At 40.6% G+C, this 19,834-nt stretch overlaps 1 protein-coding gene across 1 annotated transcript in view; it reads right to left on the bottom strand.

Annotated features, from left to right (window-relative positions):
- Slc27a6 (solute carrier family 27 member 6) overlaps positions 1-16,497 on the bottom strand; it is a 55,459-nt gene extending 38,962 nt beyond the window's left edge. The window contains exons 1-2 of the mRNA XM_028777231.1: positions 16,017-16,497; positions 1,251-1,454 (exon numbers count right to left, since the gene is read on the bottom strand). Of these exons, the coding sequence (XP_028633064.1) occupies positions 1,251-1,454; positions 16,017-16,497 (685 nt within the window). The remainder of the gene's footprint in view (positions 1-1,250; positions 1,455-16,016) is intronic.
- Between the last annotated feature and the right edge of the window lie 3,337 nt (positions 16,498-19,834).

The raw sequence follows: 19,834 nt of genomic DNA, 5'->3' as shown, positions 1-19,834 counted from the left end.
AGGGCAACGCCCCTAGCAGCCCTCCACAGGTATAGTGTGTGACTGCAGGCAGAAGAGCCACAGGGTACGGGGTACAGCTTCAGCCACGTTCCACCATGACAATAAACCTTTTAAAACCATGGACTTCCCCTACTTGGGGCCCACTGTGGGGGACAGTGGAGACAGTCTTCAACTACCGAGCTGCCACCTAATCTCTGGTTGGAGGACCTCTCTGTGTTCCAGCCATGGAGGCCGCCAACTCAAGCAAGCTAGCCGAGCCAGCCATGACCCAGCCAAGCGAGTCAACATGACCAACAGTCTCCACCCCTTGGGGCGCTGCCAGAGCTTCTCTCCCTCAGTCCCTGTCGGCTTCGGGCCAGTCCAGCCTGTATGTAGCCCCCCCACCCACCCAAGTCTCAGTCCTTCTTTGGTCTCCCAGCGGTGTCTGGGTGCCCAAGGGCTGAGACCATACGTAGGCCTCCCCACAGCTGCCTCAGCCCAGAGATCCTCATCCAAGAGCTCTGCCCCAGTGCCCAGAGCGGAGTTTTGCGACTTCTCACAGCCTGAGTCTGGCTGCGTGATGTAAACTCAGTCACATTCCTGCGCTTCTGCCCTCTGAGCCACGGTTCAACTCAGCCTAACAAAACCCACACCCAGGAGCGAGCTACAGCCCCACACCTTTAGGAATATAATCCGGTAGTTTTTACCAAGGCAGAGAAAATGGAGGAAGGGTAAGGTCTGCCAAAGTCATGTGTTCCAGGTTCCGGCCTGCTGGAGTCCCTTCAAGGATGACTCTGTAGTATGTACCGATGTTGAGACAACCTGACAGTCATGTCTATTTTGATTCATTAAATAGACTCCTCAGTTAGCCATCTGTCCTGAACTTGAGATCTAACACATCAGAGCTAAGATTTTATTATTTTTAATTATTTGTATGTGCATCATGTCTGTGTAGTGTGTGTAACACAGGCATTGGTCACACAGACACACACTAGCTAGTCAGTAAATCTAGTCAGAAAGGTCTAATGATAAACCTACCTCAAGGCAACAGGGAGGAGAGCAATGGAGGTCACATGACATTCTATTCTGGCCTCTACATGTATGCACTGGCATAAACATCCATACATGCAACACAGCAACACAACATACATGGAGAGAGAGAGAAAGAGGGAGAGGGAGAGAGGGAGAGAGGGAGAGAGGGAGAGAGGGAGAGAGAGAGAGAGAGAGAGAGAGAGAGAGAGAGAGAGAGAGAGAGAGAGAGAGATGCATACCTGTTGTTCCGGAGGTAAAAATGTAGAGGCACGTAGACTTGAGGCTTGAGGTGACATGATGACTTGGTGGTACTGGCTCATCAGAGGCAAGACTCAGCTTTTCTTTGAGTGAAACGATACCTTCTGGAACAGAATCCTTCATTCCCCAAACCCTGACATGTTTTGGGAGGCTGGGAAAGATTTCTTCTATGCTTCCAAGCAAATCTACGAAGCAAAAGATGAGAAATAGGTCAACAAACTCAAATCTCCAATGTTTCCTGTTGGGTTTTCTTTCTGTGTTAGGGCAGAGACGAAAAGGAAACAAAGTATATCTTCTGTCTGATTGAATGATATCAAGGCTATTTTATGCTTATACTTGGTTTTCAAAATTTTATTTTGTTTTCTGGCATGTCACTCTAATCTGTCTAGTCTGTGTTTGAATTTGAATCTCCTGACTCAGTTTGCAAAATACAGTGATTATAAGCATGAGCCACCATTCCAGGCCTCGTGGCTCTATTTCAACAGGAGTAACTGAAACAACAATTTTATCATCATCAGACTGAACAACACAGAGCAGATTCACATAAATGTTGGCCATTTTGATAGTTTTCTGCTAACTATACATCCCAGCTTTTTTTGGCCAGGCCAATCAGATCTGGAAGAGAGCGATGTGGTGTGGTAATAGTTTTTGTCCTTATAAGGCAAGATCCCATCTTCTTCTGTAGAAATTTTGACCGTCTGCACAAGTGCCCCCTATCATGAATAAACATTGTTTCATCTAATGTCAGAACAAGCCTTGCTTTATTCTTGCTTTGTCTCCTTATAGCTGCTTTACATTTTAATAAGAATTTTATTAAAATTATATTTTTTTCCAGTTTTAAAATAAAACTACTGTAAAAGTTAAAGCTAACCTGTAACTTGCCCAAGGACAAATACTTCCTAAAATACTGAAGACTACTGTTGGTGGGAGATAACAAGCCACATGTTTTTATTCCCCTAAACAAGTTTGACCCAACTGAGCCAGATATGATTGATCATATGTAGGCAAGAGGTAAGAGGGCAGGAAACACATTGGGGTACATGCTTAACCCTGATTGAATGTAGGTAGGAGGTACATAGATAGGAAATACATCAGAATATATGCTTGCCCCTGGTACATTGGGCGAGCATGTACCAGGGCATGGGAAATACAGTAGCCCTATGGCTTTGCTTTTTAAGCCTAAGCAAAACATGACTCTGCCATTTTCTGGAAACCCAGGAATGGATCTGGCCAGAGTCCACCATTCTGGCCAGTATTTAATTAAACTTGCTTCAAAATTGTCTCCAGATTGTGGTATGGTCTAATTCTCACCCAGTGGGATGAATCCTACTTTCCAAATTCTATTCAAATATAAATTTAGGATAATGCACTAGACATTTTCTTTTAAATACAACTTGGTAGTTAATTATTCTGGGAGTACATCTGGGTACTTAATTGCTCAACCTTAATAAAACACATTTGGGTAAATCCCTTGACTTCTCTGGAAGTCATAGGATCATTGTGGTTTTAAGGTCAGTTTGAAGCCAAAGGTTAAGTGAATTTAGAAAGATGCCTGTTTTGAGCACCACTAATAAATAAAGTTGCAAATCCCCGAAGCAGTGGGGGAAAAAAAAGGAAGACTAGCTTCCAGAAAAGGAACAAAGTCCTCCACGAAGGAAGCAATATGATAGCTGAGAGTGGAGTGATGGCCAGACTCTCCAGCAGAACCCTGAGGTTTAAAGCCAAGGACAGAACCAAAATCAAGTAGACAAGAGGAACAGATGTTCCCCAAAGCTCATGTCTCCACACTTGGAAAGCTTTGAAGTGTAGTGAGTTCAAGGGTCTTGAGTGTTAGGGGACTGGAAAGGAACCAGGATACTGTTTTTAAGAAACTCTTTTCCAGGACTAAGAATACAAAAACTAATGGTTAGGGTGAGGTAGGACTAAGTTCTTTAAAGCTTTCATTTAGTCACTAACAAAAATAGAGTGTCATCCTCTAGAGATGGAAGATGAGGTGACAGTGAGCCCCTCATCAGGGAGTATTAGATATTAAGGTGCCCAGTACCCAACAGTACACAAAATAAACAAAACCCATCATCCCTGTAAACTCTCCAGAACATAGAGAGAACTATGTTAGTTACATTCTTTGTACTGTATTCCTGCCATAGTTTAACATGGATCTCTGAGAGTAAAGGTCTTACATTTATCATAGCTGCTAGGGTTTTTCTCAATATTTCTATGATATGTTATTCATTTCCAAGGTGTGAGGGAGTTCTTTTTTTTTAATCATTTAGTAGATTTATTCAGAAGTTATGGTCATTCATAATTCACTGTAGTATTTACTATAAATATTGCAAAAGAAGACAAATTTGGGTACAGGAAAAGATGAACAGGAAAATATTCAAAGAAAGTGTAAACAAAGAGAATAATTCTATGTTCTAAGAGAACAATTTTATTATATTTGAACATAAATGTATCTCCTACCAAATTTAATTATCTTAATATATTTTTAGTTTAAAGTATAGAAAATAAAAAATATATATGGTATTTTATCCTTATTCTTTCTCTTATTTCTAAAATATTTGCTTTTTTATATTGTCCAGTAAATGATAAAAAAGATTATTATGTCTTAGGAGTGAAGAAACATTCCTATTTGTTTTTTTGAGCATTTCCTGGAGTCCTCTGACAATAGCCAGATGGAGTAGTAGAAAAGACACAGCTTTACTAATGCATAAAATGGCAAAAATTATAGCATGGGGAAAATCACAGGAGTATGACGACCATGAGTCCAAGATGATTTAGTAACTTACCCCTTTCCCTAAAAGGAGGAGAGAGTGTAAGACAGAATCAATATTACAGAGTAGTAAATGGTTTCTAGAGGAACTCAGTGGACTTTGAGACACAGAGTCCTGTGGGCCCACAGAACAGATCATTGATTGTCAATGATTGAGGGAGTTCTTCATGCTGTATTTATTTTAATTTAACATCTACCACAGCGTCTTTGGTGGTGCTATGTAATGATACCTGCTGGCCTTTTGCAATTGATTCAACCAGAGTTAGACGAGGTGAAGAAATATTCTTTCTTTACTTTTCTTTGAATATGACCCTGACATCTCTTTTGCTTTAGAATCTTAGCCTACAGAACTGGGCAGAATACATTTGTCTTATTTTAAACTCCCAGTTAAGGATACTTTATCACAGAATCTTTAGAAAGCTAATAAAACAAGATCTCAAAATGGTGCCCAATGCAACAGGTAATCAAACGAAAATTAAATAATTTTAAAACTATACATGCATCATAAACGAAACCAATAACTTGGGCTAAGAGATTGGGCTCAGAGGTTAAGGGTATGTATTGTTCCTGTAGAAGACCTGAATTCAGCTTCTGGCACCCACATCAGGAGGTTCACAGTGCCCTATAATACAGCTCCTAAGGTTAGAGGCCCTCTTCTGGTATCTTTGGGAACTTGTACTCACATGCACATACCCCAACAGAGAGACACACAAATATTATATATGCTTTAAAAATTCTTTAAAAAACAAAACAGTGATTAAGAAGAATATCATTTGGGCTGGTAAGATGGCTCAGTGGTTAAGAGCACTGACTGTTCTTCTGGTGGTCATGAGTTCAAATCCCGGCAACCAAATGGTGGCTCACAATCATCTGTAATGAGATCTGATGCCCTCTTATGAGCGAGTGGGGCTGGAGTGAGCGGGGATGTGGAATGAGGTGGGGGCAGAGCAAAGTGGGCCTGGAGCAAGAGGGAGAGGGGAAGGGGGAAAAAGAAAAATATCATTTAATATACAATAGACCCTGGTCAGATGCTCTAGAATATATGAATTTTGGTCTGTACATTAAAAGCAATTATATGTCATTTAATTCTTAAAATTAAACTTGAAACATAATCACAATCTTTATCTTGTTTTGAATCTGAATCCATAGTACTATGTTACTCATTTTCATAGTTGAGAATGTGAACCGTGAAGGATTATCTGGTTAGAGCTGTCAGCCTCTGTGCAGTTCTACTACACTGTAACCTATTTGGAAACACTCCTGCTTAGATTTCTATAATTCAGATGAATCGTAAAAAGAGCTACAGCAGAAATGAGTCCTATTTCACTTCTGTCTCTCCATACTTTCTCTTAGTCTTGTTGCAGCCTGTCTTGAGGAGCCCTTTCTCCCACTCTACCTCCATTTTCTGGAGACCTTGCCTGTCAATGCTGACCCAGGGCCTCCTTAGTTCTTTCCAGAAAAACCTTCTTTTCCCCACAAATCTCATCCTTTTCTCATAGCCTGTCTCCATTCCTCTGTGTCACCTACCAACCATCAAATTTATTCTCTACCAGGGATCCCACACCCACCACACTTGCCTAGGATCCAGAGTGGGGAACAGCAACCAAACAGTGGATCACCCACCCAATAAAGACTAGAGCAGTTATCTACACCAAGAAACCCCTCAAACAGTTTATAAAAATAACAAGATACAGAATTAACACACAAAAGTCAGTAGCCTTCCTATATACAAATGACAGATTGAGAAAAAATTCATAGTAAAAGTACCTTTCACAATAGCCTCAATAAAAAAAAAAGTAATATCCTGGGATAACTCTAATCAAGCAATTAAAAGACTTGCACAAGAAAAACAATTCTTCATGGATATTGAGAAAACAGTCTTCAATGTCATGTGCAAACACAGAAGACTCAGGAGAACTAAAGCAATCCTGGATAATATGAGAACTCCTGGAGGTATCACCATCCTAGATTTCAAGTTGTACTACAGAGCTGTAGTAATAAAACTAGGATGGTATTTGTATAAGAATAAACACATTGGTCAACTGAACTGAACTGAAGATCCAGGCATAAATCCACATCTATGGACATCTGATTTTTTTCAAAGGAGACAAAAATACAGTGGAGAAAAGACAAAATCTTTCACAAATTGTTCTGTTCAGACTGAATGATTGCGTGTAGAAGTTCTAAAACTGACTCATGTCTATCACCCTGTAGAAAACTCAACTCCAAATGGATAAGACCTACCACATAGATCCAGATACCCTGAGCATGATAAAAGAGAAAGGGAAAAGTAGGCTCGAGCTCATTGGTACAGGAAAGGACTTTCTAAACAGGATACTGATAGTACAGAACACCAGCACCACAGTCACTAACACTTAATAAGTATGACCTCATAAAGCTAAGAAGCTACTTTATGGCAAAGGGCACTATCATTCCATCAAGGCAGCAGTCTTCAGAAAGGGAAAAGATTTTTATCGATTATACATATGATGAGGGTAGTTTATAGAATATACAATGAGCTTTAATCAAAAGATCCTGAACATCAAGAAAATAGATAACACAACTTAAAAACGGAGTATAGAACTGAGAAGAGAGTTCTGGAAAGATGAAACACAAATGGCTGAGAAACACGTAGTGAAATGGTCAACATCCTTAGCCATCAGGAAAACGCAGATTAAAACTCTTATCCCAGTCAGAATAGCCAAGATCAATAAAACAAAGAGCAGCTTATACAAATGAAGGTGTGGGCTCGGGGGACACTCAATCATTGCTAGTGGTGGTACCACTGTGGAAATCCATGTCACAGTTTCTCAGGGAGCTGGGGATAGAACTACCTCAAGACTATCCTTGAGAAAATACCCAAAGGACTCAATATCCTTACTACAGAGGCACTTGCTGAACTATGTTAATTGCTGACCTATTCCTAATAGCCAAACTTAGAAATGGCCTGAAAAATCATCCTAATGGGGTAACCCAGAGGCCAAATAACAGATAGTCTGTTTTCTCTTTTATGTGTATGTTAGGTTTTAAGCTTTCAAAATGTGTGATTTAAACCAAATAACCACAGAGGTTAGGGAGCTAGTAAGAGGCCAGAGGAGAGGTCCCTCCCATAAGATCCCAAAGAATCTCCCATAGAAGGAAAAATAAAATTAATGTTATAGAGAGGCAAGAAGAACCTATAATAGGAAAACTAAATAAGGAAAAATATGGGAGTGAAGGGTAAACAAAGGAATACGGGAAGGAACATATAAAACTAAAATCCATTTTAAAACCTACTGCTGTAGAAGCTTCCATACATATGTAGATTTCATATATACAGACATATAGAACATATATATTTTTTCGTTCTAAGTGGAGCAACCAAATAATAGTGGCACCAAAGCCCCAACTAGATATCTTATGGACAAGGTGACATCTCCAGTGGCAGGAATTCGTTCAATCCAGTTGAGTCCAAAGTGGCCCCATATAAATCCCCAAATATCACAGGCTATTGCCAATGTTATTGTTTGATGTCCACAATTTGATGGTAAAGCCCTACTGACACTTAAGCCAAAAAACACACAGACCAGCATTTGTGGTATTGGGAAATAGTCTACACACCACCAAAAGAGAAAGGTGCACCAAGATCACCCAATTACAAAACAGTGACCTAGCTGCAAGATATACTGGTGTAGTATGGTACAAATGTTATGGGAATAACACCCACTTTTTAAATTGAATTTAAGGCCCACTCCATGAGATAGAATCCATGCCTCTTATTGCTAAAGTAGCCAAGAACCTGAAGCTAGATAGGTTCTGGACCAAGGGGAAACCTAATACTATTATTCTGCTAAAGGAATAAAATGACTCTCAACAACATCCAGCTCTACTCCTAGATCAGTGCTCAGTCTACATTAGAGCGGCTTTTTAGAGTAGATAGGAATTAACTCAGAGAGCCACAGCTGGACAAAGTTCAGAGTCAAAGACCTTGGAGCCCTCAATCCTAAATGGAATGTCTTCAGCACATCCTTCCCCTCAGGTCCTAAGCATCTGCAAGGAGGAGGAGGTGGAAAGATTTAAAGCCAGAGGTGATGGATGACTCCAAGCAAAAAGTAACAGGACTGACGCACATATGAACTTACAGATACTGTGACAGAATGCACAGGACCTAGCCCAGGTTCAGCTAAGGGGTCCTAGCACTGAGGCTAGGAGGTATCTGCAGGGTCTTAGGTCTAACTAGGAAGGTATCTCCAGTTGATGTTTGCTGGCAAAGAAATGGTCGTTTTATTTCCCCCAATGGAGTCTCATTGGGTGTGACAACCACACTTCAGGGCGAGCCTCATGACCAGGAATGATTGGCCAGAACAAAAAAACCTCAATAGTATTTTGTGGATTTTCTTTTTAAATTCCTTTTTTTCCCCTCTCTTCCTCTTTTGTTTTTTGCTTGTTTGAATTTTCATTTTTGTGTTTGGGGTGTGTGAGTGTGTGTGTGTGCGTGTGTGTGTGTTTTGTGGTTTTCTTTGTTGTTGTTTGAGAAAGAGGAAACAAAGAACATAAAGTTGGAGAACATAAAGTTATGGAGGTCAGGATCTGAGGGAGAAGGAAAAACATGAACAAAATGTATTCTATGAAAAAATCTTTTACGATGAAATTAATTAATAAATTTAATGAGTCAAATGGCACTAGATAACTCATAAATAGAATCTGTAAGAAACTAAATCAAACACATAAATAACAGGGTGCCAGGTCACCAGGGAGCTGGGGTTAGGTCTTAACATGTCTTATTGATCTTTATTTCTATCACAAATTCAAATAAAGTAAGATGTAAGAATCCAAGGGGAATTCTCAGTTCTGGTTAGTTCGTGCAGGTATGCCACATCCTGCTGTGTGCAGACTGCTTTTGGCCAGGAGCGGAAGACCACAAGGATGGCTAAAAGGAAGGAAAGACAAGACAGAAACAGAAAGACAGCACAAAGGAGCTAGCCTTTCAAAACAACAGTTCTAGATCTTGTTTAAATTATTCTTTCTGGCATATGAACTTGCTGATTCTCTCAACTACTTACTGTAGTTATCATAATTTCAAATTGGCCATCTGGAATTATAAGCCAATGGCTAAACTTCTGTAACGTCTTAAATGAGCTGGGATGTAAGTATGGAGTTTCAATATGATTGGGGACTGAATCTTGGTTGAGACTAGAGAGTCTCGGGACGAGCGAGGGTTTTCAAAGAGTAGCCATGTTTATAAGAATAAAGGAAGTGAGCAAAACTCAAAGGAAGCATGATTTCACATCCTTAAAATTCAGCTGAGACAGAATCCTCAAACACAATTCTTTCAACCGTGGTTAAAAACGTTAGTGGGCATTGAAATGAAAGTGTGAAGCATCAGTGTGAGAAGAAAGAGGGACCAGAGGGTGGATCGCTATTAAGAGGATTTCTTGTTCTTCCAGAGGACCAGAATTCAGTTTTTGGTACCCATTTGGGATGTCTAGCTCCAAGAGGTCTCTTTCTGGCCTCTGAGGGCACCCACATACACCTGGGGTTTACCAACTCCCAACCTTAAAAAGAAAATAAATCTTATAAGAAAGGATACAGAATCACTAGTTACTTACCACTATCAATTTTAACAATATGAAAGCAGCTTCCTCGATTTTGAAAGGAAATTCAAAATACTGATATGACTTAAAATAATACTGTTTAATTATGTTTATTTTATTTTGTGGCTGTTTGGCCTGTACGTATGTCTTTGCACCGTGTACACCCTTGGTGACTGTGGAGGCCGAAAGAATGTCCTCTTTTCAGATCAGCTGGAACTAGGGTTATAGACAAGGCTGTGTGTCAGGCCCTTATATGTGCTGGAAATCAAAGCTGGGTCCTCTGGGAGAGTAGCACAACCTGTTCAAGCAGCCCCTACAGTAAGATTGTTTAAATACATTAACATACATACCACTGATGCCTGCTCTACTGCAGACACCTTAACAAAGTGGTCAATGCCTATTCCTTCTGCTGCTCATTGCATCATATGATCTGCATAGATTTCTGGTTAAAGGAACCAGGATCTGTGCTTGGGAGACCACACTAGATGCAGAACCTTATAGTGAAGTGTGTGAGAACATGAGTTAGCTAGGTCTCCTGTGATGTTTAATCAAGTCCAACACAGAAGAAGACTCAATGCATTTGGTTTGTTTGGTTAATTAGTTTTGTTTGTTTGTTTGTTTGTTTTTGCAGCAGATTCTTTCAAGAAACATGCACAAGTTTCTCCCACATTCAAGGCATAGCATTAGGGAGATTCCAAGTGTAAGCATGAGTAAGTGACATTCCTGTGTGTGAGCCTTCAGGACCCTTAGCACAAAGTTATTTCTCCTTCTTACGTCATCATTGAACCCCTTAGTCACATTCCGGAGCCTGTAAAGTCAATAACAAAAATTCCACATGTCCCGCTAACTTGCCATATGAATTGTGCTTTGCATATTGCAAAAACTCTTTATGTTATCCTGCTGTACATTTAACAGACCTGTAAGATCAAATGTAAGGGAAGGGCATCAACTGATTAAATATGTGTGTGTGTGTGTAAATATAATTAATATAAATAATGAATATATTGGTAAGTATTTTATATAAATAAAATCTTTTATAAAATAAAAATGTAAAGGTAGATACTTACCATTATATATCAATATATATAGAAAAGTCTCAGGGCTGCAGAGATGGCTCAATGGTTAAGAGCACTGACTGCTCTTCCATAGGTTCTGAGTTCAATTCCCAGCAACCACATGGTGGATCACAACCATCTGTCATGGGATCTGATGCCCTCTTCTGGTGTTTCTGAAGATAGTGACAGTGTATTTATATATATATAGATAAAATAAATAAATAAATCTGTTTTTTAAAAAAGAAGTTTGGCGATGAGATCCATGGCTCGATTTCCAGCATCAAAATCATTGCTTCAATAAACTAGATATGAAAACCAACTCTAAATGGGTGACCTGCTCTCTTTAGTGGGCAAAACAGTGTTAACAAAGAAGTCAGGGTGAAATTATAGATCTTTTCACTCTCTCATGTAGAACAGCTCAAGAGCCTTGGTGTAGAGATGTGGCTAGGCTCCCGTGTTTAAGAAAATGACTGTGAAGTAAGCCATGTTCTAAAGTACTATACAGACACTCTGATACCAGTGTTTTATGTGAGTCCCAGAAACCCATTCTGGCATAAATAGTAGTCCAGCTACTTTTATGAACACTGTTTATTATAAATCACAGAACTCTCAGGAAGTGTGTGCTATTCATGTATATTTATGCTACTTATGAATAATCTATTAGCTATTTATGTATATGTTCCTGAGCACTGTTTATTTTAAGTCATAGAACACTTATGCAGTGAGGGCTATTTCCTGTCTTGGAAATGAAAGGAATCTGAAGACAACTGAAAGTCTAGCAGGAGATGATAGCCTGCCCAAGCTAATGCTCTTGCTTTTGAATCCAGGTGTACTGGACTTCAACACTTATCCCCTCACCCCCCACCCCAACCCTCCACAAATTAGCATCCTTTCTGCATTCCTATTCATTATAATGATTTTCAAATTCTGCAGTGTCCACATGATGTGTTAAGTCATTTTCTCCTTTCCATTGAGAAGGGATGGATCTGAGCCATTCTGTTTCATTCAGTTCTCTGTCTAGGTTTCTTTCTTTCTTCTTCTTTTTTAAAATTACATTATATATTTTAATTAATAAAATTTATTTTTTTGTAGCAAGGTAACTTTCTCGACCCTGCTAAATCCAAGAAAGAGAAAAAATGAATGGGGTAACAGCCATTCGAATAAATACAAGAAAAAAATTAGCAATGTCCTGTGAGAGGGTATCACAGAACACAAGGTGAGTAATAGAGTTTGTAGGATTCCTTAGTTTTCTGTAGCTCTGTACATATCATTTTCTATAAAATTTAAAGGGACTTTTTCCCTCTCTTCCTGTTGTACGTTAAGAAGTATTTATTGCCTTTATGGCTAAAGGGTAATTGCAGGATTGCAACAGCTCAGTTGCTAACCTGAACATTTCCTCTGCACAGCCTGAGGGCAACTGCTCATAAAAACAGGGCAGGACAGTAACCATTAGCTCCTCGACTGTGAACAGAAGTAGTTACCTCTCATGAAGTGAAATCTCAAGTCTTTAAACTAAACTCACATACTAAGTACAATCACATTTAAAGTAGAGGAGGCAGAGAAACCTGACAGTTTTAAAGGTAGCTGTTTGTAGTGATTTACTTGACAGTGAATTGAGAAAACAAAGGACGCACATTCGTGTAGCAAGGAAACCGTAGACACCTGGGAGATCCACAGCGCTTCTTCTCTTTAAGAGTAGCGTTTCCTCTTCTCTAAAAAAGCTTTTTTTGTTTTTTGTTTTTTGTTTTTTGTTTTTTGTTTTTTGTTTTTTGTTTTTTACCAGCAGCTTCTATTAGTTATGTTGAGAATCTCTAGGCTTTACCTGTCCTGCCTGAGATTTTTGTTGTCTTTTCATTTTCATTCTTTGATTAGCAGAGAACATGAACCTAATCCAGACCCTTGACCATAGTGTCATAGATAGGAGACTCCTTTGCAAGTATTTGTCTTTAGACTTTGTTGGAGGGAATAATATTGTACATATTTTTTTTAATTATCATGTATTATAAGGCTGGTATCTTGATGTGGCCATTTTGCAATGTTTTCATAGAGTCTGGAATATAATATATATACATATATATTGTACATATGTATATATTATACACATGTATGTATAATATATATGCATTGTATGCAATGTAACTGGCAGTCCCTATACAGATGAATTATGATTCAATCAAAGCTCCACTTCAGAAACCAGGATTTGGATCATGATTCTGCAACCTACTAAAGTGAGTTTACTCAACTGAGCTATTTGTTGTCTTTGCCTGACATCACCATGTGTGCCTCTCGGGACCACTGGGAGTACTTTACAGGAGTCAGCCTTGAGAAATGGTACCATCGTTACTGAATAAGGTTTGATGATGGCTTAATCGATGCCTTTCCTTTGTCTTCCTCCTGAAGATGGTCAGAAAGCTAAGCCAAGGTGGAAATTGTACCTATCACCAAGGACATTATCTGATTTGACCTTTGACATTTGCTTAAAGTTGTATATAACTTCTGGGGCTATAGACATCTCATTTGGTAAAGTAAGCACAGATTCTGAGTACCCTATCTTTATAAGTTGGGTGTTATAGTTCACATTTCTGATCTCAGCACTGGGAAGACAGAGACACAGGCAGACTCTGGTGCTTAATGGCTGGTAGGTTTATCTATTCGATGAGGTCCAGGCCAGTGAGAGAGACTCTGTCTCAAAAGGAATATGAATGGCAACTGAAGAAAGGTCCTACAACTTGTCCTATGATCTCCACATGCACAAACATGCATGCATTCACACACATGTGCACTCTCACGTGCACTCTTACACAATACACACCAACACTCACACACACCCTAAAAGCTGTACATAACTTAGAAGTGTAACTGTTCTAAAATACCATTTCAAACAAACTGCGTATTGTTCTTTTGGGTGTAGGATGTTTGATGAGCACAGCCTGAATTAGTTTCAATCAGTGAACGTCTAGCTCCTCCCTATGAGGCACTTGCCTAACTCATGAAAGCCACATCTTGTAATCCTCAGTATTGGGCTGTGAAGTGGTTGGCATTATCGCCATCTTATAGTTTAGTAAAGTAGCACTCACGACAGATTCCATCAGCTACAATGTGATTAACTATACCTGAACATAAGGTCTGCCTGGCTCTTCTGCCTAAACTACTCATCTCTCCACTTTGGTACACTCGCTCTAAGATTATATGAATCCCCATTAGGAACAGCTGGTCAGAATCAGTAGATTCTGAAACTTAAAAATCCAACCATTAGGAGTATGCTGTTCACCAATGCAGCTTAAAACACCACTTAAAAGAACACGGTATTTCATGGTAAGAACCTTAAATGCACACAATTTACCTAGTCCCAGGCTGTTCTTAACAAAGCAACACACTGATTAATTAAGATAGAACTAGCACATCTTTAAAACTCCTGTAATTTGTGTTTGAGATATGTTAAAATGAACGGCTGATGTGACACAAGCTTAATTTCTCTAGTTAGCTATTTTGCTGAAAAACTCTACCACACGGTATTGACGTAAAATCCCAGTAACCCAAAGTAGTAGTCTGTGTGTGTATTCTTGTGTGTGCGCATGTGCTTGTGTGCATGTATGTGTGCACGTATTTTTTGTATATGAATGTGGGTGGATGTGTGAATGTATATGCATGTATACATCTTTGTGTATGAAAGTATATGAATGTGTGTATGAGTGTGTGTGTGTATGTGTTTGTGTATGTGTGTGTGTGTGCATGAGAGAGAGAGAGAGAGACAGAGACAGAGACAGAGACAGGGACAGAGACAGAGACAGAGAGAGTGCATGTGTGTGACCTTGTGTGGAGGTTAGAGGTCAGCCTTGTATACTCTTCCATTGAGTTCCACCTTACCTGGAACCTTACCTCATCAAGCAGGCTATGCTAAATGGCCAATGAACACTAGGAATTCACCTACCTCTGCCTCACAGCTCTGAGATTACCACACACAGCTTTACTTACTTACTTACTTATTTATTTATTTTTTAGTTTGGGTTCTGGAGCGAAACCTTAGATCTTTGTGTTTGGATGGTACTTTTCTGGATTTAGCTATGTCCCCAGTCTCCATAGCTTTTATGCACTAAAGAGGAAGTGGGGGATGCTGGGATGTATTAATTACTGGAGAACTGATTAAAAGCTAGACCACATGAACTGTACCAATCATTGAACACAATTAAACAACACCTCATGTTACAGCCAGGTCTGCATGCCAACTTGAGAGGTGAGCTACACTGTGTTCTTAGAACTCCTTAGTGTTCTGCTCTAGAGGAGCTTCTTATATTGACCTCAGCATCTTGGCCACAAAGATCCTCTCACACTGTAACCCTCTTAGTGTGCTCTTCTGAAGGGAGGTAGCATTTTCTAGCACAAGTTGGAGTTTACAGTTGCTACATGATGTCTAGTGATGTGAACCATGAATAAAATATCAGAGTATGTCCATAAACAGATGACTTATATTTCTGCTACATTCATAGCTGTAGTAATTGGTAAATACTATTTAGCCACATCATCAAAATTCTGCATGATTCATAGATTCTACTTGGTCCCATAGGCCACTGAAGCCTCAGTGTCCAAACAAGCCTCTGTACAAAGTAAAATGGAACACAGGCCTGAGGAAATCCCCAGACAGCCCTCGAGGGACACTTTTGGCTTCTCTGTTCCTATGGCTCTAAATTAGCTGAAACCCGTGCTTGACAATAGTAGGCATCTCAACTCATGTCGGGGGGGGGGGGGGAGAATGTAACTGAAAGAAAATGGTTGAGGGACTAAATCAAGGGAAAGGACTATTGTCTGCCAAGAGCCTGCCCCTGACTGACAGCCCAGCCTTGCTCTGTCAAATCCTAGCCTGCAGAATATAGAGTAAGTGCAGGAATGGAACTAAGAATGTGTGAATCTCACGGTTAAATGTTCTGTTATCCAAATGCACTCATTCTAGATAAAGGTACTATGGGGGAGAGACAGTTAAAAAAATTGATAGCATTTTTATTCATGAGACATTTTGTCAGGGCTTATAAAAAAACGAGCTCAACCCTATCTCTCTTGAATTCTTGCAGGGATCGAAGGTACCAGTAGCCCCATCCCCCAAAATGGCAAGAAACAGAAATTTTATAAAGATATTCTATAGTTGTATTGCTCATCTACAGCAAGGTGATTGAGGAGGCGTGGGAGGAGCTAAGCCACTGGCTACGAGGATGAAAATCTTACTGCACACGCATAACTTGCATACCTTATCGCCCACCTCAAAAGTATTAGACAGAAAACATGATTAGAAAGGAGAGGGCAGGAAACAGGTTGGTTTGCTTTGTGCATAGCAGACCATAGCCCATACTCTACCTCCGCCCACCACCACGGCAGTGGGTTCACAGGTGCGGATGCAATGTAGAAGGGATTCAAAACGAAGGTTGGAGTTGAGGAAGGCCACCACGCAGCCCAGCTTAGCCAGGCCAAACCACACGTGAACGAAGTCCGGCTCGTTGCTCATCAACAAAGCCACAACGTCCCCCCTTTTCAGCGAGGAGTGGCTCAGGAATGCATGGGCTACTCTGTTACTCCTCTTGTCCACGTCCTCATAGGTATAGACGTCCCCCTCATAAATGATGAAGGCTTTCTGTGGTTGCCTCCTGGCGTGGCTCAAGAACTTATCCAGCACCGTGACCAGCTCCCCTCTCAGTTTGTACATCTCCATCTTAATTCCATAGCGCATCACCTTCAGCAAGAACCACAAATCGTCCCAGAAGTAAGGGAACAGAAGTTTCTGCAAGACGTGCAGGGAGAGCAGTCCAGCCCCAAATCCTGTGAGCCATGACAGAACCATGGGTGCCCAGATCTCCAGCTGACCCGATGGGTCCTATCAGTGTCTCTTTCCTTCCCAAGAGCTTCGCCTCTTTTGCACCGGAGACTCCTGTCCTGAAAACTCAGGGGCCGGCACCTGTAGTTCTGGCTCAGGACTTCTTTGTGTATCCCGTGAAAGAAATCAAAAGTTTTCACCCAGAAAACTACAGAATGCTGGTGATAAGGCCTGGAGCACCGGGAGAGGCAGCAATGGAGCAGAGCCCTGAGTCTTCTTTGATAGAAAAAAAAAAAAGAAATAGAAAAAGAAAAGGAAAAAAAAAGAAAGAAAACAAAACAGCGTTTGTACTCACAACACTCACAGAGCTGGAAATGAGCCCAGCACAGCTCAGTGCGCCCACCCTCCAGCAGGCTCCTTGCAGCTCTCTGGGGTTCAAGCTGGGAATGTCTTTGGCACCCCTTTCTCCCTCTGAGAACCCTGCTAAGCTTGATGTTTTCAGCACCAGGATCTGGGATCTGCTTTGGAGCTAGGATGTTTCCTGCTGTCTCCCTCCCGTGCTCATGCAAGGGCTCAGCCACGCCTCACAAGTCCCCAGCCCGACACCACCCTCTCCCAGTCAGCCTTGCCCCGCCCAGGACAAGGCTCAGCTTTCCCTCCTACACAAGCTCAGAGTCTGTTGGAAGGAGCTGCAGGGCATCGAGGGAGGACAGCTATCTTCCTCCCAGTGTCCTTGGAGCTCGGAGAGTCACCTCCTACCTCCCGCCTCCCTCCCCCAGCCTTGAGCCAGTGTGACAGTGACTGCTTGGACTCTCTGTCAGGATTCTTGCTGGGCAAATGGTCCTCCCCTTCCACGTGGGAGTGTAGTAGCCAGCTCACACCTCAAGCCAGACCTCAGGCTGGACATCCTGCAGTCCTACATATAGTAAGGCAGAGACTGAAAAGCATGATGTGGGCACCCAACTATTGGAGTTGAGTCAGGGGTGATGAGGGGTCTCTGGAGAGACTGGTGAGGTGAAAGAATGATGTCACGGGGGGGGGTCTTTAGTAGAGTTAGCAAACTATTAATGAGATTTACCGTAAAGGTTCCAAATAAGCAAAGGGAAATCTGCTGAGAAAGGGAGGAGAACGTAGAGTTATGAATTAGTTAGGTCTCAGAAGGAATATTTCCTGAGAAAAAGAAGAATGTTTGCTCATGAAAGCTTACATTTTCTTTTACAAAAGACAATTTTTTAAAGTGTATGGTTAAGTTAGTGTTGGCCTGTCCATTGTAACACTATCCTTAGAGCACCAGTTTCTTAAAAATATTGATCTAATATTTTAAGTCATGTCCGTATTTCTTAATGTATGAAATGCTGCATATCCTGTGATTTTGGAAAAGGAACTTGCAGGGAAGTAGGGGGTAACAGGGATGGGAAAGGCATGAGAGCAGGTGGAGCTGCAGTCATCAGAACACACTTTGTGCACATATGAAACTGTCAAAGAAAGAATCCAATAAAAATTAGTTTTTTTTCAGTTCAGCCGTTTAAAATATTGTCAAATTCAAAGGATTTCATACATATGCTTGAAGTAGGAAGGTAGCAGCCATGTTAAAAGAATATAGACTTTTGTGCAAAAAAGAGCATTCTACTAAAAATAAAACACCGAGGAATGTTTAATTATAAATGTTAAATGTTGTGGTTTTCCATACTTACATACACAACAACTATCTATAAGTGTGTATGTGTTCATGTATGCACACTTGCAAGTCAGTGTGCACACTGATGTGTGCACTTGGTATGGAGGCCAGAGGCTGATGTCAAGCACCTTCATCTATCACTATGGAGACATTATTGGTTTTTTTTTATGATGATGATGATGATGATGATGACGATGATACAGGATCTCTTATTGAACCTAGTGGAATGGGTAAGATTGGCTGGCCAACAAGTCTGCTGGGCCTTCTGGTCTCTGTTTCTCCAGTGATTAGACTGCAGGTTCATGCCACCTGGCCTGACATTCTACATCAATGCTAGGGACCCAAACTCTGTTACTCATGCTGATTGGGCAGGTGCTTGACTCGTCTCCCTAGCTCTTACTAGTTAGTTCTTTCCTAGCAGACACCATCAGCCCAGCTCTTTAAAGGTATATGCAAGGCCAGTTGTACATTTAAATAATTATCAGTGCCTCATTATATCTGACTTTTCTTCCATCCATCAGCTGGCTTCTAGTTAGACTTCAGATTCTTTAAGAAAGAAAAAAAGAAAGCAAAACAAAATAAAACAAACTGAAACGACAAGACCCTCCATAAAACCAAACACAGGCTGTAGCTGCCCTGGTTAATTTGAAATCACCGTAAAGATTCCTGAAGTCACAGACTCTAAGATCCTTCCACGTGGATGAAGAGAACGCTTTCTAACTGTATATACAAGCTCTCGTCTTTTCAATCCAGATCTTTTGGGGTAGGAGGAAAGGCTGTAGCAGGGAGCATTTTAGACTCGATGAGCACGTCTGAATGGCCTCGCTTGCACTCCTGGCTCAGTGATTCAGTCACATCCTGGAAAACACCTTTGAGCCACAAAATGAATACAGATCACTGATATGGGTAAACATGCTCTCCTCCCACAGGGAAACATGCTTGGTTTTCCTTATGAACTTCTAATAACATTTCAACAGACAGAACTTAATTTTCATCAGTGGCCAATGTAAGTAAGATTAGAGAATATCCAGGGTTGTCAGTGTGAGACAGTCTGCAAGACTGTCAATGTTTGACTCTAACATATTAAGATCTTAGAGCTCATGTTATTAAAACTTACGCAGGCGTATTTTCTATGTGCTTCTTCTCCACAGAAGATGGACTCTGTGAACATCTTGAAGCATTTAAGAGACATGTATATTAGCATATGAATTGGTTATCTCATCCCTAAGTTTTGTATCCACTTTCAATACTGCCAAAGACAGCTATCAAAGATGGTTATAACTTAAGCCATAATACCAAGTTATTGTACAGTGGCTGTTGGACAGCAATAACTACAAGTGAATAGATCTATGACTTATGTAAAAAAAGAGAAACAGGAGTCTGTAAATCATCTAGACACATGTCCCGAGACTGCTTTTGACCAGGGACAGTACAATACTACACAGCTTCCCTTGGTACATATATCAATATTATGTTTTTTCTCTAAGGATATTTGAAAGCAAAAAACAGTGTGATTAAATACAAGTCAGTGCAGGAAGAGAAGGGTCTTCCCAGTCTACATACATTCTTGTTAACCTCCTCCTCACTTCAGATTTGACGTTCCTCTCTACGCTTCTTCCCTACCCTTTTTCCAGTCCTTTCTGCACAGTTCTGCTGAAGATTAACTGTAGCAAATGACCAACATCA

The sequence above is a fragment of the Grammomys surdaster genome, unplaced genomic scaffold (assembly GCF_004785775.1).
Source record: "Grammomys surdaster isolate TR1022 unplaced genomic scaffold, NIH_TR_1.0 278, whole genome shotgun sequence".
Classification (NCBI taxonomy): Eukaryota; Metazoa; Chordata; class Mammalia; order Rodentia; family Muridae; genus Grammomys; species Grammomys surdaster.
The sequence above is the reverse complement of the archived record's forward strand: the minus strand, read 5'-3'. Positions and strand labels throughout refer to the sequence as shown.